Below are 26924 nucleotides of genomic sequence, written 5' to 3'. Positions count from 1 at the left end.
CATTCACTCACATGGACAGGAGTGACAAATCAACCCATGAATCAAGTTATTGGAGAAAAGTGTGAGCTGAAAATGATAAAAGTTGTTAAAATGCAATACTTGGTGAATAATAATTTAGGGAAGTATTGGAGATTTGAAAGGTACTACAGGATATGAGCAGTGTGGTACAGATGTAAGATCCTAATTGGATCACTCCTTTGTTGCTGAGAATTTTCCTGCTAAGCAGGAAATGCCAACTTGTAGTGTATTTGAGTATTTAAAAGGCTTCTAAAGTTTGTAATTTCCACTTTGAAATGTCAGACTTGATTTGCAACAAAAAATATATCAACCCCTACTAAATTATTCCATTAATTATAATCCACATAATAATTCACATTTCCTGTTGCGGCAAGATTATTTTCCTGCTATAGCAAACTGGCTTTAATGAAGATCCTATATCTGTGTCCTATTTATAGATCTAAACATAACCCTGTGGGAAGTCATATATACTTCTACTGACTAATAGGAGGAAGTATTTTTATTATCTGGGAATCAATGAGCATGTAGAGAACCTTCGACAAGTTGAAAAAGGAAAGGATCTAATCAACCCCTAATCAATTGTATGTGTCAGAGTCTTCCAAAACTAAATCTTCAGCTAGTTGAAATAATTTACTGTATATTTGATTGGTTGAGCATCAAGGTCTAGTAATTTCATGTATGGTACTACTTGTCAAACTTCCTTTTCCAACATTTCGTAGTAAGTTCTTCTATTTAATGTGTGTCCTGTGCTGCTGCGTTTCTTGTGTTCTGTTGTAGTTTGTCTTGTTTACTGGGGCCTCCCCCAATGACCCCTCTCTCACACTGAGTAACTAACTACCTTTGGGTTCTGCAGAGTTAACCATGTGCCAAACCTTGATTGCAGACACTTTACAACACCAAACAGACATTATAAGGAATTTACAGCCTTGCACTATTCTTGAGAGAAATAGGGGGCAAAATACTGTATGTCTGCTTGGTTTAAGACGCATATGTAAAAATTGTGTTCAAACCACATTTCAATGCAACGTTCTTTCAAATGTTGTTAGCCTCATTTGGCTTGTTGAGTATCTTGTTTGGTGCTGTCAGACACACAGCTGTTAAATAAGACCTGATTGCACTGTCTATTCTCCTTACTACATATTATGCTGTGTCACTTGGGTCAATGATTAAAATTACTATAGGCTTGACACCCTTCTGAATATTAACCCATGGTTTTAAGTTGTTGTGTTATATATAGTACTGTGTTGCATGTCTGTTGGTGCCTGCTCACTGACATCAGCTAAATATATACATTCCATGTATTGACGAAAAAAGACACTAACTCATTTGCCATTCAGTTTTATTTGGTAACGAGAAGTAATAAGAAAATAACAAATCTACAAAATGTGCATTGATAAAGCTAAACGTATTACACTAAATAAAAGCTATGGTAGAAAATAGTTCTTTCGATTTCCACACACCACATTTCTAATGATTATTTCAAATAAAATAAGATGAGAAAATCACGATTTAAAAGACACGATGAAAAGTAAAACTGACCTTCTGTGTGTAACTTACAAAAATATGTTTAAACACATGCAGCCAGTGACCCCCATGGCCTAGGTAAGTATGTTTTAGGAATAATTCACAAACTCCTGTTATGTGTCAAGACAGTCACAGTTTACACAGCTAAAGATCAATGGAGGATTGAGTTCAAGTGTCATTTACCAGTTGGTGGAGGACTTGGAGGATTGTCATGAAATGGATTGGGTTTATAATCATCAAGCAGACTGCTAACACCCTAATTAATTAGGATTACCATCACAAACACTATCCAGGGAATATTACAATGAGGTACAGTATGAGACGCTCACAGTGAACAGTGCAATGTGGCACAATGACCAGCAGATGTCACTAAGATGCAATTCATTTCAGCAAGCATAGCGAGAGATGAGACAAGACATCACCGGTGTCTGGACAAAAACTATGTCCGACATGACTTGTTGTATAACTGTGGAAGAGAACGCAACAACAGACAGACCAACCACTGTCTATTCTGTCGCCCCCCCGCCCTGCCCAAACAAATTATCTTCCAATGGAAACATGTCATAGTGATCTAAAACAAATCAAGGCAAAACACAGGACACATCTGGGGAGAGCAGGGGTTCGTGACAAACAAGAAAATGAGCTGATAAAACTTGGTATAATCTACATGACAGAGTACGTAGATCACAATGAGAGCCTGAACAAAATATAAACAGTTAAATCAAAACTCATATACAGTAGACTGATTGAAAAAGGACAGTACCTTAGCAACATGGTATAGCCATCACACCATAGGCTAAATTACTTAAAGTAACAGCTAATTCTCTCCAAGTCTATAGTTATTGACTTTGTACATATTCAGAAATTATGATCCAGTATTTACTATATAATGCAGTATAATAATTAAACTGGATAAGCTTCAGATCTACGGTAAACTAGTAAGGTTGAAAGGTGAGTCGGAGGGGAACTGTATATCTGTGACAGTACTGGACATGTTGACTGGACGAGCCCAGTCTGGATAAGTCTCCAAACTGAACATGGCACGACCCCAAGTGTTCATGGCCAGAGAAACCGATAAAATGCCCAAAATGTTCATCACAAAGCCTGTTTTCACCTGTAAATAGAGAAACCAAACAGACGTCTTGGATAGAATACAGTACCTTTAAGTTTTGGAACAGTCTGACATATGGTCATACAGTATATCGGCGTAAGGATCTTACCATGTCCTTCACCAAAAGATGGCCAGATGCAAAGGCAATGGAGTTGGGAGGGGTGGAGACTGGCAACATGAAGGCAAATGAACATCCTGTTGTCGCAGGTATCATAAAGTAAAGAGGGTTCACCTTGACAAACATAGCCTGTCAAGAGGAGACAAACACATTTGTTGCTATTCTTTTGACAAAATTGTATTACTGCAAAAATAATAACACTTTTAAACACTTTTCTTCAGACAAACACAAGGAGCATACACGTTAGTAAGGAGTGAGTGAATCCATCTCTCATTCAATAACTGGCAACAATATTCCAAATTGTTCGTAGTAATTTATTTGGCTTGGGAATTTTACTGAAGATAAGTAAAAGTAAGTATTGCGCACTTGTCGTGGTGATACTGGATGATACTGGGTGGGTGATACTATTGCTTCGATTGAATGATACTGCAGGACATTGTCACTTCCCGCCAAAGACAACTGGCTACTGATAACTGTAGTTAATGTCCAACAGACATACAAATAGACCCAACAGCCATGGTGCTACACTGACAGATCTGTTAACCCCATGGAAAACACTAAAAAGGTAAATTGCTGTGGGAGATTAGAGAAGAGAGCTCCTCCCCATCATCTTTTCCCATGGGGAACACTAATCCATGAATTAGTAATCCAATGTAGTTCAAGGCTTTTTGGTAGATAACAAGGGATATTCAAATACTAGACACAAAATACATGCCTTCCTTCAAAATGATTGCCTACTACAGTAGGCCTGTCCTTTTCATACCCACAGGGCACGTCAATCTCAATAATGGAAACATCGAACTAAACGTTGAATGTTGTGGTCATGTCATAGATGACAGCTCACCAGTTCAGCGATGACGGGCAGGAATATGATAATGGTGGCGGTGTTGCTGGCAAACTCTGTGAAACAGGCCAGGAAAGCTGTGATGAACATGACGGCCACAGCAGGGGGGACCTGGGCAATAGGCTGGAGGTAGGCTCCTATCCACGCCGCCAGTCCTGACTCCTATATTATACAACAGGGACAGAGCATCAACAGACAGCCCCCATCTCAGTAGTAGCAGAAATAGGTCAAAAGTATATATATCACCACACAATAGATATTTGAATGTGAGTTAAAGGGATTTCATATCTTTGTGCATCATTAAACATCAACAGGTTTTATCCATAGGGCAAATTGATTCTATATGTAAATTCTATGGTTTACCTCACATCCCTTGGCCATGGCAAAGCCTCCACCCAGCAACAGAATGATATTCCACGGGACACATTCCTGTGCTTTCTTCCATGATAGGAGAGGAACATATGGAGTATTTGATGCTGTGGAAAACATGACAAGGTATACAATCAACCTCGGCCCACCAGCCAAATCCAGGTCAACCACCGAAATATCAGAATATCTAACCTGCAAGGGGCCTTGAAAAGGAGTAATAAAGAAAAGGCTGAAGGTAGGGGTTAGGGGTTAAAATAAGGGTTATGGGTCAAAATATGGCCATGGCTGGTATTTTGTTTTTCTCTCAGATACCGCTGTGCCAGAAATATTTAAATCCCATAGAAAATTTGTGGCGAGAACTGAAAAAGCGTGTGTGAGCAAGGAGGCCTACAAACCTGACTCAGTTACACCAGCTTTGTCAGGAGGAATAGGCCAACTTATTGTGGGAAGCTTGTGGAAGGCTACCCGAAACGTTTGACCCAAGTTAAACAATTTAAAGGCAATGCTACCAAATACTAATTGAGTGTATGTAAACGTCTGACCCACTGGGAATGTGATGAAATAAATAAAAGCTGAAATAAATCATTCTCTCTGCTATTATTCTGACATTTCACATTCTTAAAATAAAGTGGTGATCCTAACTGACTTAAAACAGGGAATTTTTACTAGGATTAATTGTCAGGAATTGTGAAAAACTGAGTTTAAATGTCTTTGGCTAAGGTGTATGTAAACTTCCGACTTCAACTGTAGAGCAGAGTAAACAGAGCAAACCAAAGTGTGGCGACACACTTTTGAGAGATTAATAATAATCACACAAACAAAGGGGCTACAGTCTTACCTCACAACAGAATGCTGCTCAGACTAATCTGCATCATTAACATTCCTCAGGTGATTTACAGTACCTAACAACAGAGCCAATACAAGTTTTGCACTACAGAAATGGACTAATGAAAGAAAGAAAGAATATTCTACTTTGATAGTAGTCAATGATACAGATATAGGATCTTAATTGGAGCCAGTTTGCTACAGCAGTAGAATAATCCTGCAGCAACAGGAAATGTGAGTTAATATATGGATTATGATTAATTGTCATTTTTTGTAGAGGTTGATACATTTTTCATTATGGCAAATCAAGTCTGACATTTTAAAGTATAAATTACAAACTTTAAAAGCCTTTTTAAACCTTGAATACACTACAAGTTAGAATTTCCTGCTGTGCAGGAAAATTCCTGTGACAACAGCGTGATCAAATTAAGATCCGGCATCTGTACTGTAATTTATTTCTGGTGAGGCATGATGTAAGGGATAATCAACAAAGGCCTCTACATTCTATGGAAATGAATGAACGATGCAGAAGTTGTGTTCAACAACGTGCTGGCAGAGTGGAACTGACCTTCCAAGGAGTTTCTGTCATGTTTGTCATTTATTGTCATGTCTTGTCCCTGTGCTCCCCATGCTATTCGTTTCCCTCTGCTGGTCTTGTTTGGTTCTATCCCTCTCTCTCCCCCTCCCTCTCTCACTCTCTCGCTCTCTCTTCTCTCTGTCGTTCCGTTCCTGCTCCCAGCTGTTCCTATTCCCCTAATCATCATTTAGTCTTCCCACACCTGTTCCCGATCCTTTCCCCTGATTAGAGTCCCTATTTATTCCTTTGTGATCCGTTCCTGTTCCGTCGGTTCCTTGTATTGTATTCACCATGCTGTGATTGCGTTTCGCCCTGTCCTGTCGTGTTTTTGCCGTGATTGTGTATCACCCTGTCCTGTCGTGTTTTGTGCCTTCATCAGATGCTGCGTGTGAGCAGGTGTCTCAGTCGACTACGGCCTGCGCCTACCCGAAGCGACCTGCAGTCTGTGGCCGCTTCTCCAGTTGTTTTCCCCTCTACAAATCTAGAGGATTTCTGTTATTCCGTTTTGGACTTTAATAAACTCTGTTTCTGTTAAGTCGCGTTTGGGTCCTCTTTCACCTGCATGACAGAAGGAACCGACCAAGGAATGGACCCAGCGACTTCAGACGCTCGTTACACTGCCGTCGAGATCCAAGGTGCCATGCTCGGCAGACACGAGCAGGAATTGTCTGCTGCTCGCCATGCCGTGGAGAACCTGGCCGCTCAGGTTTCCGACCTCTCTGGACAGTTCCAGAGTCTACGTCTCGTGCCACCTGTTACTCCCTGGCCTGCCGAGCCTCCAGAACCCAGGGTTAATAACCCACCTTGCTACTCCGGGCAGCCCACTGAGTGCCGCTCCTTTCTCACGCAGTGTGAGATTGTGTTCTCTCTCCAACCCCACACATACTCTAGAGAGAGAGCTCGGGTTGCTTACGTCATTTCACTCCTTACTGGCCGGGCTCGAGAATGGGGCACAGCTATCTGGGAGGCAAGGGCTGATTGCTCTAACAGATTCCATAACTTTAAAGAGGAGATGATTCGGGTTTTTGACCGTTCAGTTTTTGGTGAGGAGGCTTCTAGGGCCCTGGCTTCCTTATGCCAAGGTGAACGGTCCATAACGGATTATTCCATTGAGTTTCGCACTCTTGCTGCCTCTAGTGAGTGGAACGAGCCGGCGCTGCTCGCTCGTTTTCTGGAGGGACTCCACGCAGTGGTTAAGGATGAGATTCTCTCCCGGGAGGTTCCATCAGATGTGGATTCTTTGATTGCTCTCGCCATCCGCATAGAACGACGGGTAGATCTTCGTCACCGGGCTCGTGGAAGAGAGCTCGCATCAACGGTGTTTCCCTGCTCCGCATCGCAACCATCTCCCTCCTCTGGCTTTGAGACTGAGCCCATGCAGCTGGGAGGGATTCGCATCTCGAATAAGGAGAGGGAACGGAGGATCACCAACCGCCTGTGCCTCTATTGCGGAGTTGCTGGACATTTTGTTAATTCATGTCCAGTAAGAGGCCAGAGTCCATCAGTAAGCGGAGGGCTACTGGTGAGCGCTACTACTCAGGTCCCTTCATCTAGATCTTGTACTACTATGTCGGTCCATCTACGCTGGACCGGTTCGGGTGCTACATGCAGTGCTTTGATTGACTCTGGGGCTGAGGGTTGTTTCATGGACGAAGCATGGGTTCGGAAACATAACATTCCTTTCAGACCGTTAGACAGGCCTACGCCCATGTTTGCCTTAGATGGTAGTCATCTTCCCAGTATCAAATTTGAGACACTACCTTTAACTCTCACAGTATCTGGTAACCACAGTGAGACTATTTCTTTTTGATTTTCCGTTCACCGTTTACACCTGTTGTTTTGGGTCATCCCTGGCTAGTATGTCATAATCCTTCTATTAATTGGTCTAGTAATTCTATCCTATCCTGGAACGTTTCTTGTCATGTGAAGTGTTTAATGTCTGCCATCCCTCCCGTTTCTTCTGTTCCTACTTCTCAGGAGGAACCTGGCGATTTGACAGGAGTGCCGGAGGAATATCATGATCTGCGCACGGTCTTCAGTCGGTCCCGAGCCAACTCCCTTCCTCCTCACCGGTCGTATGATTGTAGTATTGATCTCCTTCCGGGGACCACTCCTCCTCGAGGTAGACTATACTCTCTGTCGGCTCCCGAACGTAAGGCTCTCGAGGATTATTTGTCTGTGTCTCTTGACGCCGGTACCATAGTGCCTTCTTCTTCTCCGGCCGGGGCGGGGTTCTTTTTGTTAAAAAGAAGGACGGTACTCTGCGCCCCTGCGTGGATTATCGAGGGCTGAATGACATAACGGTTAAGAATCGTTATCCGCTTCCCCTTATGTCATCAGCCTTCGAGATTCTGCAGGGAGCCAGGTGCTTTACTAAGTTGGACCTTCGTAACGCTTACCATCTCGTGCGCATCAGAGAGGGGGACGAGTGGAAAACGGCGTTTAACACTCCGTTAGGGCATTTTGAGTACCGGGTTCTGCCGTTCGGTCTCGCCAATGCGCCAGCTGTTTTTCAGGCATTAGTTAATGATGTTCTGAGAGACATGCTGAACATTTTTGTTTTTGTCTATCTTGACGATATCCTGATTTTTTCTCCGTCACTCGAGATTCATGTTCAGCACGTTCGACGTGTTCTACAGCGCCTTTTAGAGAATTGTCTCTACGTAAAGGCTGAGAAGTGCTCTTTTCATGTCTCCTCCGTTACTTTTCTCGGTTCCGTAATTTCCGCTGAAGGCATTCAGATGGATTCCGCTAAGGTCCAAGCTGTCAGTGATTGGCCCGTTCCAAGGTCACGTGTCGAGTTGCAGCGCTTTTTAGGTTTCGCTAATTTCTATCGGCGTTTCATTCGTAATTTCGGTCAAGTTGCTGCCCCTCTCACAGCTCTTACTTCTGTTAAGACGTGTTTTAAGTGGTCCGGTTCCGCCCAGGGAGCTTTTGATCTTCTAAAAGAACGTTTTACGTCCGCTCCTATCCTCGTTACTCCTGACGTCACTAGACAATTCATTGTCGAGGTTGACGCTTCAGAGGTAGGCGTGGGAGCCATCCTATCCCAGCGCTTCCAGTCTGACGATAAGGTTCATCCTTGCGCTTATTTTTCTCATCGCCTGTCGCCATCTGAGCGCAACTACGATGTGGGTAACCGTGAACTGCTCGCCATCCGCTTAGCCCTAGGCGAATGGCGACAGTGGTTGGAGGGGGCGACCGTTCCTTTTGTCGTTTGGACAGACCATAAGAACCTTGAGTACATCCGTTCTGCCAAACGACTTAATGCCCGTCAAGCTCGTTGGGCGTTGTTTTTCGCTCGTTTCGAGTTTGTGATTTCTTACCGTCCGGGTAGCAAGAACACCAAGCCTGATGCCTTATCCCGTCTGTTTAGTTCTTCTGTGGCTTCTACTGATCCCGAGGGGATTCTTCCTTATGGGCGTGTTGTCGGGTTAACAGTCTGGGGAATTGAAAGACAGGTTAAGCAAGCACTCACGCACACTGCGCCGCCGCGCGCTTGTCCTAGTAACCTCCTTTTCGTTCCTGTTTCCACTCGTCTGGCTGTTCTTCAGTGGGCTCACTCTGCCAAGTTAGCTGGTCATCCCGGTGTTCGAGGCACTCTTGCGTCTATTCGCCAGCGCTTTTGGTGGCCGACTCAGGAGCGTGACACGCGCCGTTTCGTGGCTGCTTGTTCGGACTGCGCGCAGACTAAGTCGGGTAACTCTCCTCCTGCCGGTCGTCTCAGACCGCTCCCCATTCCTTCTCGACCATGGTCTCACATTGCCTTAGACTTCATTACCGGTCTGCCTTTGTCTGCGGGGAAGACTGTGATTCTGACGGTTGTCGATAGGTTCTCTAAGGCGGCACATTTCATTCCCTCGCTAAACTTCCTTCCGCTAAGGAGACGGCACAAATCATTATTGAGAATGTATTCAGAATTCATGGCCTCCCGTTAGACGCCGTTTCAGACAGAGGCCCGCAATTCACGTCACAGTTTTGGAGGGAGTTCTGTCGTTTGATTGGTGCGTCCGTCAGTCTCTCTTCCGGGTTTCATCCCCAGTCTAACGGTCAAGCAGAGAGGGCCAATCAGACGATTGGTCGCATACTACGCAGCCTTTCTTTCAGAAACCCTGCGTCTTGGGCAGAACAGCTCCCCTGGGCAGAATACGCTCACAATTCGCTTCCTTCGTCTGCTACCGGGTTATCTCCGTTTCAGAGTAGTCTGGGTTACCAGCCTCCTCTGTTCTCATCCCAGCTTGCCGAGTCCAGCGTTCCCTCCGCTCAAGCGTTTGTCCAACGTTGTGAGCGCACCTGGAGGAGGGTGAGGTCTGCACTTTGCCGTTACAGGGCACAGACGGTGAGAGCCGCCAATAAACGCAGGATTAAGAGTCCAAGGTATTGTTGCGGCCAGAGAGTGTGGCTTTCCACTCGCAACCTTCCTCTTACGACAGCTTCTCGTAAGTTGACTCCGCGGTTCATTGGTCCGTTCCGTGTCTCCCAGGTCGTCAATCCTGTCGCTGTGCGACTGCTTCTTCCGCGACATCTTCGTCGCGTCCATCCTGTCTTCCATGTCTCCTGTGTTAAGCCCTTTCTTCGCACCCCGTTCGTCTTCCCTCCCCCCTCCCGTCCTTGTCGAGAGCGCACCTATTTACAAGGTACATAAGATTATGGACATGCGTTCTCGGGGACGGGGTCACCAATACCTAGTGGATTGGGAGGGTTACGGTCCTGAGGAGAGGAGTTGGGTTCCGTCTCGGGACGTGCTGGACCGTTCGCTCATCGATGATTTCCTCCGTTGCCGCCAGGATTCCTCCTCGAGTGCGCCAGGAGGCGCTCGGTGAGTGGGGGTACTGTCATGTTTGTCATTTATTGTCATGTCTTGTCCCTGTGCTCCCCATGCTATTCGTTTCCCTCTGCTGGTCTTGTTTGGTTCTATCCCTCTCTCTCCCCCTCCCTCTCTCACTCTCTCGCTCTCTCTTCTCTCTGTCGTTCCGTTCCTGCTCCCAGCTGTTCCTATTCCCCTAATCATCATTTAGTCTTCCCACACCTGTTCCCGATCCTTTCCCCTGATTAGAGTCCCTATTTATTCCTTTGTGATCCGTTCCTGTTCCGTCGGTTCCTTGTATTGTATTCACCATGCTGTGATTGCGTTTCGCCCTGTCCTGTCGTGTTTTTGCCGTGATTGTGTATCACCCTGTCCTGTCGTGTTTTGTGCCTTCATCAGATGCTGCGTGTGAGCAGGTGTCTCAGTCGACTACGGCCTGCGCCTACCCGAAGCGACCTGCAGTCTGTGGCCGCTTCTCCAGTTGTTTTCCCCTCTACAAATCTAGAGGATTTCTGTTATTCCGTTTTGGACTTTAATAAACTCTGTTTCTGTTAAGTCGCGTTTGGGTCCTCTTTCACCTGCATGACAGTTTCTTTATTGTCCAGAGAATGCATAGAGCCCTAAGTTGATTATCCCTTTTATATCATGGCTATAATTTAAAGACGTGTTCATTTGCTGGTAGAATTGTGTTCAACATCCACGGAAGTAGCTAGCAAGTGCATTAGTAATTGCCGTGGTAACCAAACAGGCTCGCTAGTTTGGCTAATCAAACCATGAGTTCTAACTTGCCATTATGAAAATCGAATTCAACAATGCCAATAATGTTTTCAATTTGACTTTTGTTTTCAAAAGCAAATATAGAACATGGAATAATTAACTATAGCCATTGAATGAACTATAGCCAAATATACCATGCGTTATAGGGAAATAATGCACACTCTAGAATGCCCTTCAAGCCAATCAGGAACAAGTATTCAACAATGCCATGGTATAATTAATATTATAAACTGGGTGGTTCAAGCCCTGAATGCTGATTGGCTGACAACCGTGGTAAATCAGACCATATACCATGGATATGATTTTGATTTTGATTTTTTCTGCTCTAATTATGTTGGTAAACAGTTTATAATAGTAATAAGGCACCTTCTTGGGTTTGTGGTATATGGCCAATATACCACGGCTAAGGCCTGTATCCAGGCACTCTGCGTTGCGTTGTGCATAAGAACAGCCCTTAGCTGTGGAAAATTGGCCATATACCACAATCTTCGGGGCTTATTGCTTAAATAATGTGAGTTTAAAACCCTTGGTCGACAGTATATGCATACAGCTGCTTCACTCCATCTAATCTTTTGATTAAAAAACATCCCATGTGTCCTCTGTATCAGTACAGAAAGGTGATATGACTAGAGGCAGTGGTATTTTTTATCTACATATTCCGAAAACATATTTCTTATTATTTGGGACATGTCCTTTCAAGTACTGACCTCTAGAATCAAACCACCAGCTAAGAGAGGGCTTCTGGGAAGGGAAGAAAAATAGGATTGACACAATGATCACTCCAGTGGTCGCATCTGACACATACCTACAGTAGGAAGAGAATCAGAGAAGGGGAAGTCATGATGCAGCTGGTTTCCTCATGCCTCCGGTGAATTATACAGACATTTCCGAGGTAACGGGCAGTGCCTTGTTAGCTTGTAGCAAGCTTATCTGTCTTACCCTTTGTTGAAAAATGTGGACCATCCAGTTACAAATTTGGGATCTCTTGTGAACAGGAGAACGGCAAACAAAATGAAAAAGAATGCGATGGATCCTTCTGCAAAACTAAAATGGAAGATGGAAATTGTTGTCATTGAGGAATTCTACATAACTCCTGACTAAGTACAGAGGGTCTAGAACAGGGGTTATCCTTAGTCCTGGAGGGTTCTAGCAGGATTTTGTTCCATCCAACTGATTAAAATAAACAATCTAAAGCATGCAAACAATGTGGCCCTCCTGAACCAGAATTGGCCAACCCTGGTATAGGGCATGATTTAAGATTAGAGCATGTTGCCTGTGATTTAGTCTAGAGATAAGGCTAGAGTCCCTTACTTTATGGGGCCTAGTTTTCTGTAGTCTTCATCAATAACAGCCTCTGCTTTTTTCTCTGCTTGTGCTCTTTCGTCCTGTTTCTTCACACATAACCTGAACACAACAAATAGTATTAAAATAGTGTGAATGTATCTGACAGGTAGGAGAATGTATTACTTCATATTATTTTAAAAAGTGTACAGGCAGAAGTCCTAGAACTCTAGCACAGACTGCCTATGTGATCATCTATGGTCACGTTTTTATATTACACACGTTTGAGGAACTTAGATTTGATTTGACCACCATACCGCGTATTCAAGCCCCCGTAGAGGAAAGAAATCCACAGCCATGCCAAGATGAGGAAGAGCACCATGAGAGGAAAGGCGAATGCAAACCAAGAGCCAAAATTTATCAAGTCGCACTCTGGGAAGTAACTAGGACACAAATAAGCAACTGTCAAAAACTGTACAGCAAACATGAAAAAAGTAGTATTTTATGGTCTAAAATGTAACATTTTGCCAGTAAAATCCTAACTCAGGTTATCGGGTTGGTGTCATATGCCTTTAAAGGTCCTCAATATCATATCATTTCTGGGTAACAATTAAGTACCTTACTGTAATTTGTTTTCAATTAAAATGGTAAAAATAATAATAATAATAAATAGCCTCTTAGCAAGAACAATTTCTCAAGAAAGAATTTAGCTAGGACTGTCTGAGTGGGGAGGGGAAAACTGAAAACTAGCTGTTGGCAGAGAGGTTCAGAACTCTCTTTCTTATTGGTCTATTGACTAATTTACCGCCTGGTGTTGTCACCAAGCAGGCCAAAACTCCATCCCACCAAAACCGGCTGAAATTTCCAGCGGTCTTTTCAAACAGCTCTTATTCTAAAACTGCAATGCTGCTGAGTTTTTCACACTCAACAGTTTCCCGCATGTATCAAGAATGGTTCACCACCCAAACGACATCCAGCCAACTTGGAGGGGGCTGCAACTCAATATTAGGGAGGTGTTCCTAATGTTTGGTATACTCCGTGTATATATAAAGCACAGGAAAATCAAGTTTTTGACTGGGGCTTTCAGAGGGACTTTGCACTGGGGCTTTCAGAGGGACTTCTGAAGTCTGAAACAGAACAGTACTCATCTTTTTTCATAATGGTTAAAACCCTTTCATAGACCTTCTCAGGGATACCTTTTCTCCTTACATACCTTCATTGCTCTATCTGATGGGCCTGTGAGGTCTATGAGAGGGTATGTACAGATGCAGTAGCAGAAAGAGAGATCAGTCAAGTCCTGAACTTGGGTACCTCTTAAGTTGTCCAATGAGGATGAGGTTTGGCGCCGTGCCTGTCAGGGTGGCAGTCCCTCCGATACTGGCAGCGTATGGGATACAGATCAGGAAGCCTTTCCACACCTTCATCTGGTACTCAGACTCTGTCCTGATCTCCTGTGCAGTCCACCCATTTGACCGCACCATCCCATCAGTTCTTAAGATATAATATAGGGAAATGTAACCAGATTGTAACAATGCTAGTAAATAGCTACATGATAACCATGAATCCAACACGAGAGCTAAAATTGTTCAGTTTGTTTATGCTTCCTTTCTTACCCATCTATAGACAAGATCTGTTTTTCAGAGGGCAGTGAATGCAGCTTTACTTGTGATTGACCTGATGGATGTTGAAGTTAACAGGTTGTTAGAGTTATTCTCTCCATTGTTCACTGTGCAGTGACAAATGACAAAATATTTTTAAGGACAGGCTTAGACATAATAATCCCATATTGAATACCAATTTGAAGGAGATTAGGGGGTTATCTAAGTGTAACTGCCTCTACGGAGAATCAATACATTTCCCATAAACCAACTAGTTTGATGCTACGGTACACATAGCTATAGTATGAATGAGACAAGCTATAACAGAGATATTAACAATTCATATGTAATCAAAGCCTGTGAGTTCCAGTTTTCTAACTAGGTTGTCTGTAGACCTCTGTGATATTTAATAAATGACTTGAAAGGTGGCTACTATAATCAATAAATTACCATTTTAATATTGAATAACTTGACATGTCGTGCTCTGAAGGCAATATGATAGAAAAGGTACAGTAGTTGTACGAAGTTCACACCTTGAGTTACATATTACAGTTTTAATGTGGAAACATTAAAACTGTTTTAATGTGGAAAATTAAAGTATAGTTAGGAACTCCTCTCACTTGTTTGTATAGGTCTTAACTGGATACAAATTGAAAGGAAAACAATTAAATCAGCAGACACTTGTCCCTCCATGGATTGAGTTTGACACCCTGGAGTAAGCACTACAAACAATTTGCATTAATTCTACCCTTCAGTGTTGATAGACTAAATTTGTCCTGGCTTAGCTACTGTATAGGTCTTAATATTTTCGCTAGATGTATGTGGGACAGTTGGAGAAACCCTACACAGCAACTCACCCTCTGTCTCATCTTTCACCTTGCAGTTCTCCTTCAGAGTGGCCAGGTCCCCAAAGAGGCTCTCCAGGATGGCGTTAGCAATGGGAAGCATCATGGCCGTTGTTGCTGTGTTGCTGAGCCACATGGACAGGAAGGCAGATGTGATCATCATGCCCAAAATCAACCTGTATGGGGAAAGAGATGGGCACATGGTTCAGGTGTAAGTGGAGTGACAAATCAATACTATGATTATCAATAACATTTTTGATAACAACTGGCCTATGTAAAATGGTAGAGAATCAGCTCGAAGACGCTTGGACCTTCTTATTTGAAATTTTCAGTGGGATTGTTAACAAACACACCCCCATAAAGAAAATGAGAATTAAAAACAGATTTAGCCCCTGGTTCGACCGTGATCTTGTCGAGTTACTCCACCGTAAGAATTGCATTTGGCGAAAGGCTCGGCACACGCATACTCAGGCTGACTGGCTGTCATTCAGGAAAATGAGAAATAAGTGCACTCAGGCTGTCTGGAAGGCCAAAGTTAGTTACTGTAAGGAGCAGTTCTCTCTCTGTGGGTCTAACCCCAAGAAGCTCTGGAAAACGGTTAATGACATGGAGAATAAACCCTCCTCCTCACAGCTACCCATGTCCCTTAATGTTGATGATGTGGTTGTTACTGACAAGAAGCACATGGCTGAGCTCTATAATCACCACTTCATTAAGTCAGGATTCCTATTTGACTCAGCCATGCCTGCTTGCCCATCCAACATTTCCTCATCTCCCACCCTTTCTAATGCGACTCTTGTGTTGTAGTTTGTATGTTTGCATGTGTTTATTTCAGGAAATGGCTTCCTGAAATCCATCAAGCAGCTGATTGGTCGACTCCAGGGCTAATTGGAGAGCTGACCCCGCCCCCTCGTCAGGATAAGAGCGTCTGCTAAATGACTTAAATGTAAATGTAAATGTAAGACGCAGCTGTCTCCAATTACCTATACCAGAAGCTATATAAAAGCCAGTGTTCTGTGCAGGAGGAGAGAATTTTGCTGGAAGTAGATTTGCTAGAGAGATTTTGCTGGAGGTAGATTTGTTAGAGGTAGATTTGCTAGAGAATTTTGTAGGAAAGAGATTTTGCTAGAGTTTTTGCTAGAGATTTTGCTGGGAGTTCATTGCTGAGTGATGGTATGTTTTGTGAGTTTGTTGCTCAGATAGAGCTTATTTGATGTCCTTTGTTTGTGAAATTGTTTAATATTCTGTTTCATTTGTTCCCAGGGGGGAAGGGGAAGGCACCTAGGGAGTACTTAGGCAAGAGGCCCGCGGGCATACATATACCCGTAGCATATTCGCTGTCTAGGCACACTAGGTAAGACCTGGGCGGACCACCCCCTGTATTTTGGTTAGGGCACCAGGTGGTGCTAAATTAGGTAAGTAGTGGGTAGGCAGGTAAGATAGGAGAGGGGGGTTGCTTTGAGATTTACTTTCTTTGCTTTGGTTCCGTCCAGCCCCTTTTCCCCATATTACCGTGTAAAGGAATAAAGTCCTTGTAAACGGTACCACATTCTGTCTGTTGTCATCCTTACTCGCACCTACAGTCCATACCTTTTTCACTTCACGGAGAGTTTAGTTGTAGCAGGGTGTTGCGTTCCCTCTTCATAGAGGCGTGCGTAACATAATGGGGGCTCATCCGGGATTTGAACCCGGGACCTCTCGCATACCCCCCCCCCATGTGTTAGGACACATCACTACACTCTTTACTCCTCTGTAAACTGGTCATCTCTGTATACCATTTGCAATGCTTATTTATAAAACCCTCTTAGGCCTCACTCCCCCCTATCTGAGATATCTACTGCAGCCCTCATCCTCCACATACAATACCCGTTCTGCCAGTCACATTCTGTTAAAGGTCCCCAAAGCACACACATCCCTGGGTCGCTTCTCTTTTCAGTTCACTGCAGCTAGCGACTGGAACGAGCTGCAACAAACACTCAAACTGGACAGTTTTATCTCAATATCTTCATTCAAAGACTCAATCATGGACACTCTTACTGACAGTTGTGGCTGCTTTGTGTCATTTTGTTATCTCTACCTTCTTGCTGTTGTCTGTGCCCAATAATTTTTGCCATGTTTTGTGCTGCTACGATGTTATGTTGTGTTGCTACCATGCTGTGTTGCTGCCTTGCTATGTTGTCGTCTTAGGTCTCTCTTTATGTAGTGTTGTCTCTCTTGTTGTGATGTGTGTTAAGTCCTATATTTATATCGTATTTATTTTACATTTTTAATCCCAGTCCCCCGTCCCTGCAGGACACATTTTGCCTTTTGGTAGGCCGTCATTAAATAAGAATTTGTTCTTAACTGACTTGCCTAGTTAAATAAAGGTTCAATAAAAATGTACATTTAAATAAAATAACATGATTATCTATGTTTTGCCATATGTAGTGGATTCATATTAGATAATGGAAAATAATCCCAAAATATAAATTCTGATAAATGTATTACTGTTGTATATATGGCGATATAGACTTCTCACCAGGCTGGTTTGACTCCAACAATCTTAAGAACTTTCAGAGCTATTCTGCGATGCAGACCCCATTCCTCGATAGCTGACGCCATCACAAGACCACTGAGAAAGAGAAAATTTGTATCGAGGAAGTACTGAGGGCAGACTTTTTTGGATGGAAGAATTCCCATGGTTGGAAAGAGGCAAACAGGTAGCATGGCAGTGACAGCTAAGGGAAGAGCCTCTGTGCACCAGAACACAGCCATTAGCAGCACCACGTACAGGCATTTCCCCTCCTGCAAAACATAACAGAAACATGTTGGTGAACATTAAGAGTAAATGCCAAAGGTGATCTATTTCATTAATGTTTGTATCACGCTGTGGAAAGACAAATGTATAAGGAATGTACTTTTTTCTGTGGCTGGAATTGCAAAATTAGGGGGGAATTGTAAATAAATAAGCCCATGAAGTTATTAATAGCTGTGTTAGGTCTCAGATTGGTTGGTTAGGTCTCCAATTGGGTTATGGCTATGATTAAGAGGGGTGAATGGAGTTAGGGTCAAGTTATTAATGTGAGGATTGATGTTTTAGCTATATTTATATATATATATATATATATATTTTAACCTTTATTTTACTAGGCAAGTCAGTTAAGAACAAATTCTTATTTTCAATGACGGCCTAGGAACAGTGGGTTAACTGCCTGTTCAGGGGCAGAACGACAGATTTGTACCTTGTCAGCTCGGTGATGAAGCGGGACCATGTCCTGTTCTAATGGCATGTTTAATGATCCTGATTCTAATTTCAGTGAAGTCTTATTCCAACAGATATTGGTTTAATGGGTGTTCAGATTTAAAGGCAGGTGTGGATATTATTAATCATATCAGTTTTAGGCTATGTGGCAATACTATATTTAACCATTGCCTGACTTTCAGTAGTAGGTCATGACAATTTGATGTAGTTCAGCAATTTGGCTTAGTTATATACAGTTATAAAACTAGTTTTTCTTGTGAGTTAGATAAATAAATGGTTAGTGTAGCAAGATTTGTGTTTCTTCCAATAACCACTTACCTTTTCCGGTAGACCAAAAATTAACGGGAGGAGAATAAGCGGAGTGAGGACTAGAATAAGTTGTTTCTTGACGCACCAAAGCTTCTTAGCGAACGTTGATATTCTTTCCATTTCCATGCCGAATATTATTTTATTGAAGTGCACCAACGCTTGGTATGTGATGCCGGAGTGCGGAATTTTGAAGCCTCAGTTTTATCACTTTGACTCCGTTGTTTTTGCACTCTTGGAGAAGATTAACTATTGGTTTACAGGTTAACTCATAACGCATTGTTCAAGTTATTAGGGATGCGCGCGCAAGCTGAGCTTGCTCTGTGGTTGCACAATTGGTATGTGATTTCTTGTGTTTTACTGATAATAACCAACATGTTAACAATTCCAGTAGTCTTGTCTTTCTGGTTCCTCCCTGCAAAAATGGATGCAAGCCATGTCAACAGTCATCAAAAACTGCTTCCATCATCATCCATGGTTGATCACACAGGGGGCCACATAGGTAAACCATGTAAACTTCATTTTAAGAGGATAGGGACTTGAACCACAGACATGTGCCATAAAGGTCCAAATTTAGAAGAAGTCATATGTTTGGAAACAAATGAAGACAAAATACATGGAGATTACAATGGTAATCTGTAACACGTGACTATACACAGTTTAAATAGGCAGCATTTACATCTGGAAGCCCAATTCTGTTATTTTTCTCACTAATTGGTCTTTTGACCAATCATATCAGATATTTTCACATCAGCTCTTATTCCGAGCTGATTTGATTGGTCAAAAGACCAATAACTGCAAAAAATATAAGAATTGGGCAGCCTGTGTAAATGCAGTCCTTAGGTTGTTTTTGGTAGATAATTGATAGATACATTATATTGTTTTAGTGGCTGGTTTAATAAAAAGGTGACTTCAGTTCACTGGTGATTTCAATGGTGGCTCCCGCCATTGCAGATGTTCCTTTAAGCAATAGGCCTAATCATAAATTCTCCATCTACAAATGTGAAGTGAGGACATAGGCTACTTTAAAAGACTTTGGTGTTAAAAGCAGGATAAAAACTTGGTAGCCAACTGTCTGATCTGGCAATACTCAATAGAAGGCAATGGCAGGTTTGTTTCTCTCCCACAGGAGTAGCTGCCTCTCTATTCAGCTTTCTAAAGCCATTTATGACTACCCTGGCCAGAAACAGTCTCTTCACTGCTGGCACGACTCTGGTGGCCTCTTAGAGGTCAGAGCCAACCCTCCATTGCTCTTGGTCACAGGAATAAGCAATACTTTCCACAGTTGAACTATTATCTGTGATGCAGAGGTGCCCTCTAGTGTCATAACTTGTGTCATACATACAAACTGGTTTGTGGTATGTGTGAAAAATACAGTATGTGTGTAAACCTATTAATATTAAAGTTTCTTAAATGAAGAAAGACCCCCCAGCAACGGTAATAACGAGTTTGTGATCTGCACAAGTGACGTTTTAATCATATAAATATATTATTTGGTATTCTTCCTGCTAAATAACATAATCAGAATAACAGGGTGCATGCAGTTTAGGTGAGGAGAAGGTTAAAGACAGACAGTCAGCCATAGCTACAGGCAATGGACTAACCATAACTGTTGTGTATTGGGGTTTTGCCGTAGAGCTTCATGGGAGTTGTATATGTTGAGATGCCAATAGCTTAACTGATTCCCGTCTCCCATCTCATCATTATTGAATTGTTATAAAGAATTGGTTATGAAAGCCATGAGTCATAACAATAACCTCATCCCCAGACTAACTTTGTCTATTGAACCAGATTAGGACATGACGTTGTGGTTTACGCTTAGCAAACAGTACAACTAAGCAACTATGCTCGTAGATGAAAAAAATGGCCCTGTTTACTTTTTACCTGCTATGACCCTGAATATTGGCATTTCCAGCTTGACTGCAAATCAACTGTCTTCCCACCTCATTTGTAAATATCACAACAACAACAACAACAACAACAACAACAACAACAACAACAACAACAACAACAGAAAAGTCTTAATCCATGCCAGTTGTGTAATGCTATCTTGGATGAAATGCAAACAGACAGAAAAGGTTAGACCTGTTCTTATGCTATATGTTCTGACAAGTCTCATAGAGAGAATAAGGACATATGTCTCAGGTTCTAGCTAGTAGCTACTATAAGAACTAAATGCTAAAATGCCATTTTTTTGTGTGCACAACCAAATCTCTTTGTTTTAAATAGTTTTGTGCAAAAGAGCTACTTTTGAAACAATGATTCTTCTCGATTTAGATTTTACATGCACCATCGGTCTTGTCAGTTGAATGAACTGTAAGTTTCTCAATTAGCTAGGTTATTTTTACTTTCAAGAAGGCAGTCAAATAGAATGAACCTTTTACTGCAGTGGGCTAGTTTCTTGGTAGTTTTAAACAAATCTACTTTGAAACAAAAGTATACACCTCACACACATGGTAAGGGACTTACAATAAAGAAGACTCCTGGACCATGTTAGATATTGAGTTGAAATGTATTCAATTTTGAGTTTGCATTCCAATATTACACTTTACATACATCACAAAAGACTGAAATATAACAAAATTGAAATAATGTTTATTAATTATGACATTTAGAAAAATATTGCTAACACTTTACTTGACAGCCATTGTCATAACACTTTATGACACAGTCATAACCATGTCATAAAATTTTATAACAACTGACATAACTTGTCATAACCTGTCATAATATCTCGTAACACTGTCATGACCCATATATTTACACCTGTTGTGACATATATTGCATTATTTTATGACTAGTTTTGACATGTACATAAGAAAATATTAATAACATTCCACCCCTGAGGCCACTAGGTCATTTGACTGCAGGAAAGGGCTACTGTCATCGATTAAGTATTATCAGGTCAAGTGAAAATTGCGTAACGTGAAACAACTTAGTCTATGTCAAACTACTGAATGTGTGTTTGCGCACAAGTGTCCTTATGTGTATGTGTGTGTATAAACAAACACCCATGTTCAGGCTGTCTGTGTGTTCATTGAATTGGACCGGGGGGGGGGGGGGGGCTTACAGTGCTCTCAGAGCTCAGGAGCAAAGCAGATAACCACAGTTCTCTCTAGCTCTGATCTCAGAGGAGGAGTAAAAACGTTCAGCAGCAGGGCTCCAGAAGAGGCTCTTAAGGGGCAGGTGGCTCACTCACTACCTTGTATCCCTGCATTCCTGCATCTCCCCCATTGAACTGTTGTCCAAATTCCCACCTGATGAACAACACTTATAGCCATCTGCTGCCGCTGGACCTTCAGCTCAATGAAACCACCAGGGAGTCTCTGGCTGGGGAGGACGAACAGGGGAACCTGACCGGCATCGAGCCTGGTCTGTGTGAGGCAGTCCACATCCAAGCTGAGGTGTTCCTGACACTGGGGATCGTCAGCCTTCTGGAGAATATCTTGGTGATCTTGGCAGTGGTGAAGAACAAGAACCTCCACTCACCCATGTACGTACTCCTGTGTAGTCTTGCTGCTGCTGACATGCTTGTGAGTGTCTCCAACTCACTAGAGACGGTGGTTATCGCTGCGCTGAACAGTCGGTTGATTGTGGCAGATGACCACTTTATTCAACTCATGGACAACTTCTTTGACTCCATCATCTGTATCTCCCTGGTGGCCTCAATCTGTAACCTTTTAGCTATCACCATTGACCGTTACGTGACCATCTTCTACGCCCTACGCTACCACAGCATCGTGACGATGCGGCGGGCTGTCCTGGCCATCGGTGGCATCTGGCTGACATGTGTGTTCTGTGGGATAGTCTTCATCGTCTACTCAGAGAGCAAGGCAGTCGTTGTGTGTCTGATCATCATCTTCTTCACCATGCTGGTGCTCATGGCCACTCTGTATGTTCACATGTTCCTGCTGGCGAGGCTTCACATCAAGCGCATCGCTGTTCTTCCCGCGGAGGGTGTGGTGCCCCAGAGGACCTGCATGAAGGGAGCCATCACCATCACCATCCTCCTAGGGGTGTTCGTATGCTGCTGGGCACCTTTCTTCCTTCACCTCATCCTCCTCATCACCTGTCCCAAGAACCAGCTCTGTGTCTGCTACATGTCCCACTTTACCACCTACCTGGTGCTCATCATGTGTAACTCTGTCATAGACCCCGTTATCTATGCCTTCCGCAGTCTCGAGATGCGCAAAACCTTCAAGGAGATCCTCTGTTGTTTCAGTGGCACTTGTAGTATTTTCCACTGTAAATACTGAAGTGTTGTAGTTGTTGGTCATTTTTAAAAAGGCACAGAAAAGGCTTTCAATGTGGTTGTTCAATGCGCTGTGTATATGGATACTGTGTTTATGGATATTGTTATATGGACACTGTGTATATGGACATTGTTATATGGACACTGTGTATATGGACATTGTTATATGGACACTGTGTATATGGACATTGTTATATGGACACTGTGTATATGGACATTGTTATATGGACACTGTGTATATGGACATTGTTATATGGACACTGTGTATATGGACATTGTTATATGGACACTGTGTATATGGACATTGTTATATGGACACTGTGGACACTGTGTATATGGACATTGTTATATGGACACTGTGTATATGGACATTGTTATATGGACACTGTGTATATGGACATTGTTATATGGACACTGTGTATATGGACATTGTTATATGGACACTGTGTATATGGACATTGTTATATGGACACTGTGTATATGGACATTGTTATATGGACACTGTGTATATGGACATTGTTATATGGACACTGTGTATATGGACATTGTTATATGGACACTGTGTATATGGACATTGTTATATGGACACTGTGTATATGGACATTGTTATATGGACACTGTGTATATGGACATTGGACACTGTGTATATGGACATTGTTATATGGACACTGTGTATATGGACATTGTTATATGGACACTGTGTATATGGACATTGTTATATGGACACTGTGTATATGGACATTGTTATATGGACACTGTGTATATGGACATTGTTATATGGACACTGTGTATATGGACATTGTTATATGGACACTGTGTATATGGACATTGTTATATGGACACTGTGTATATGGACATTGTTATATGGACACTGTGTATATGGACATTGTTATATGGACACTGTGTATATGGACATTGTTATATGGACACTGTGTATATGGACATTGTTATATGGACACTGTGTATATGGACATTGTTATATGGACACTGTGTATATGGACATTGTTATATGGACACTGTGTATATGGACATTGTTATATGGACACTGTGTATATGGACATTGTTATATATATGGACATTGTTATATGGACACTGTGTATATGGACATTGTTATATGGACACTGTGTATATGGACATTGTTATATGGACACTGTGTATATGGACATTGTTATATGGACACTGTGTATATGGACATTGTTATATGGATACTGTGTATATGGACATTGTTATATGGACACTGTGTATATGGACATTGTTATATGGACACTGTGTATATGGACATTGTTGTGACATGCAGGTTTGGCTTAGTGGCTTTGCTATTGGGAAGATGTTTTCATGTGTACATAGTGTTTGTGAAAATGTGAGAAGCAAACAGTAAAAATTGAAAGATTAAAAGTGACCATGAGTGACTAATTTTATGAATTAGAAATATTCATATTCTTACCTTGACTGCAAGGAAGACACATTAGCAGAATGTGAATATAGATAGATTAATAAAAAACATCAATAAACAAACAATAGGGTGATTTACAGTGCCTTGCAAAAGTATTCATTCCCCCTGGATTTCTTCACATTCTATTGTGTTACAAAGTGGGATTAAAATGGATTTCATTGTTAACATTTTTTTACAATCTACACAAAATGCTCTTGTAATGTCAAAGTCAAAGACATTTTTAAAAGATTCATAAAAATTAAACAAATCTAATTTTTTCATTGCATATGTATTCAGCTCCCTGAGTCAATCAATACATGTTAGAAACACTTTAGTCATTAATTACAGCTGTGAGTCTTTCTGGGTAAGTCTCTAACAGCTTTGCACACCTGGATTGTGCAACATTTGCCCATTATTCTTTAAAACATTCTTCAAGCTCTGTCAAGATGTCGGGAATGTTGGCTGCTAGACAGCAATTTTCAAGTATTACTATAGATTTTCAAGTAGATTTGAGTAAAAACTGTAACTTGGCCACTCAGTAACATTCACTGTCTTCTTGGTAAGCAACTCCAGAGTAGATTTGGACTCATGTTGTAGGTTATTATCCAGCTGAAAGGTGAATTCCTCTCCCAGTCTCTCGTGTAAATCAACTGGTTTTCCTCTAGGATTTTGTCTGTGCTTAGATCCATCCTGTTTATTTTTATTGTGAAAAACTTCATAGTAATTGCCTATTTCAAGCATACCCATACCATGATGCAGCTACTTCCATGCTTGAAAATAAGGAGGCAGTTACTCAGCAATGTGTTGTGTTGGATTTTCCCTAAACATAAGGCTTTGCATTTAGGCCAAAAAGTGTATTCTTTTGCTGTGTTTTGTTGAAGTATAGTGTCTTATTGCATACAAGATGCAAGTTGTGGAATATTTGTATTCTTCTTTTCACCCTGTCATTTAGGTCATTATTGTGGAGTCACTACAGTGTTGTTGATCCATCCTCAGTTTTCTGCCATCACAGACATTGAACTCTGTAGCTGTTTTAAAATCACCAATGGCCTCATGGTTACATCCCTGAGCTGTTCTGCAGCTCAGTTCAGAAGGAGGACTGTACCTTTGATGTGTCAGGGTGGTTTAATATATAATCCACAGCATAATTATTAACTTGCCCATACATAAAGACATTTTCAATGTCTGATTTGTTATTGTTACTCATCTACATATCACTACCCTTCTTTAAGAGGCTTTCGAAAAGCTACTTAGTCTTTGTAGTTGAGTCTGTGCTTGAAATTCAATACCTGACTAAGGGGTCTTACAGATGTTGTTTGTATGTGTGACATAGGAAGGGTTAGTCATTCAAAAATCATGTCAACGCCTATTCTGTAACACAGAGGGAGTCCTATGTCATTTATAATGTGATTTGTTAAGCTACATTTGACTCCTGAACTCATTTAGGCCGGCCTAAACAAAGGGGCTGAATACTTATGCAATGAAATTTTTTTTTATCTCCACTTTGACATTACAGAATATTTTGTGTAGATTGTTGACAGAAAATTACAATTAAATCCATTTAAATCCCACTTTGTAACACAATAAAATGTGAAGAAATCCAAGGGGTCTGAATACTTTAGCACTGAGCTGTATATAATCTGGTCTGCTGTAGCCTGTCTGTATCAAGTCAGGGATAATGAATCTCATTGCATGTATTTAAGAAAAAGGGATTCATAAAAGCTCAACATGTGTGTGCACTGCACGATTTGCCATCTACCAACGAATAGTACTATGAACCTATATGATTTTTCACATGATAAATATTTATCATGTGAAAAATCATGTTGAGCCTTTATGAATCACTTTTTCTTAAATACATGCAATGAGATTCATATATATATATATATATATATATAAAATGTGATATCCAAATGGTTTGCGTCACAGCTCTGGTTGTTGAAAAAAAAATCACCAACAGGTGGAGTACTCATTTTTTCACAGTCTATTTATTTGTGTAGTCTATGTGCCTAGTCTAATTCAATCGACCCTCAATGAAGCACTCACAAACTTCTACAGATGCACAATCGAGAGCATCCTGGCGGGCTGTATCACCGCCTGGTACGGCAACTGCTCCGCCCTCAACCGTAAGGCACTCCAGAGGGTAGTGAGGACTGCACAACGCATCACCGGGGGCAAACTACCTGCCCTCCAGGACACCTACACCACCCGTTGTTACAGGAAGGCCATAAAGATCATCAAGGACATCAACCACCCGAACCACTGCCTGTTCACCCCGCTATCATCCAGAAGGCGAGGTCAGTACAGGTGCATCAAAGCTGGGACCGAGAGACTGAAAAACAGCTTCTATCTCAAGGCCATCAGACTGTTAAATAGCCACCACTAACATTGAGTGGCTGCTGCCAACACACTGTCATTGACACTGACCCAACTCCAGCCATTTTAATAATGGGAATTGATGGAAATGATGTAAATATATCACTAGCCACTTTAAACAATGCTACCTTATATAATGTTACTTACCCTACATTATTCATCTCATATGCATATGTATATACTGTACTCTACAACATCGACTGCATCCTTATGTAACACATGTATCACTAGCCACTTTAACTATGCCACTTTGTTTACTTTGTCTACACACTCATCTCATATGTATATACTGTACTCGATACCATCTACTGTATGCTGCTCTGTACCATCACTCATTCATATATCCTTATGTACATGTTCCTTATCCCCTTACACTGTGTATAAGACAGTAGTTTTTTTTGGAATTGTTAGTTAGATTACTTGTTGGTTATCACTGCATTGTCGGAACTAGAAGCACAAGCATTTCGCTACACTCGCATTAACATCTGCTAACCATGTGTATGTGACAAATAAAATTTGATTTGATTTGATTTTGATTTGAATGAGAAGACACACCTCTGTACATTTCAATGATATGTATGTGATCCATAGAGTATGTTCCGTTAATCTGATTCTACCAGACA

The 26924-nt window shown here is 41.8% G+C and overlaps 2 protein-coding genes across 3 annotated transcripts; one reads left to right on the top strand and one right to left on the bottom strand.

Moving 5' to 3' along the window:
* Positions 1-1340: 1340 nt before the first annotated feature.
* Positions 1341-18537, bottom strand: LOC124032143 (solute carrier family 13 member 3-like). Of its 2 annotated transcripts, XM_046344281.1 has the most exons (13): positions 18254-18537; positions 17213-17478; positions 14707-14870; positions 13865-13925; positions 13563-13742; positions 12569-12694; positions 12282-12374; positions 11910-12014; positions 11678-11775; positions 3979-4091; positions 3616-3777; positions 2763-2900; positions 1341-2656 (listed from the first exon to the last, which is right to left on the bottom strand). In XM_046344281.1, exons 1-13 carry the CDS (start codon positions 18368-18370, stop codon positions 2468-2470), a joined length of 1812 nt encoding a protein of 603 aa, XP_046200237.1. In that variant the 5' UTR covers positions 18371-18537; the 3' UTR covers positions 1341-2467. The 2 variants fall into 2 exon arrangements, with proteins under 2 accessions (XP_046200237.1, XP_046200238.1); XM_046344282.1 differs by lacking the exons at positions 17213-17478; positions 18254-18537 and adding an exon at positions 15400-15583.
* Positions 18538-21417: 2880 nt separating this feature from the next.
* LOC124017814 (melanocortin receptor 3-like) lies at positions 21418-22497 on the top strand. Its single transcript, XM_046333030.1, has one exon. It carries the CDS (start codon positions 21502-21504, stop codon positions 22495-22497), a length of 996 nt encoding a protein of 331 aa, XP_046188986.1. The 5' UTR covers positions 21418-21501.
* The last annotated feature ends 4427 nt before the right edge of the window (positions 22498-26924 follow it).

Source organism: Oncorhynchus gorbuscha, linkage group LG03 (assembly GCF_021184085.1).
Source record: "Oncorhynchus gorbuscha isolate QuinsamMale2020 ecotype Even-year linkage group LG03, OgorEven_v1.0, whole genome shotgun sequence".
NCBI lineage: Eukaryota > Metazoa > Chordata > Actinopteri > Salmoniformes > Salmonidae > Oncorhynchus > Oncorhynchus gorbuscha.
Note: the sequence above shows the minus strand (reverse complement) of the source record. Positions and strands in the feature narration are given on the sequence as shown.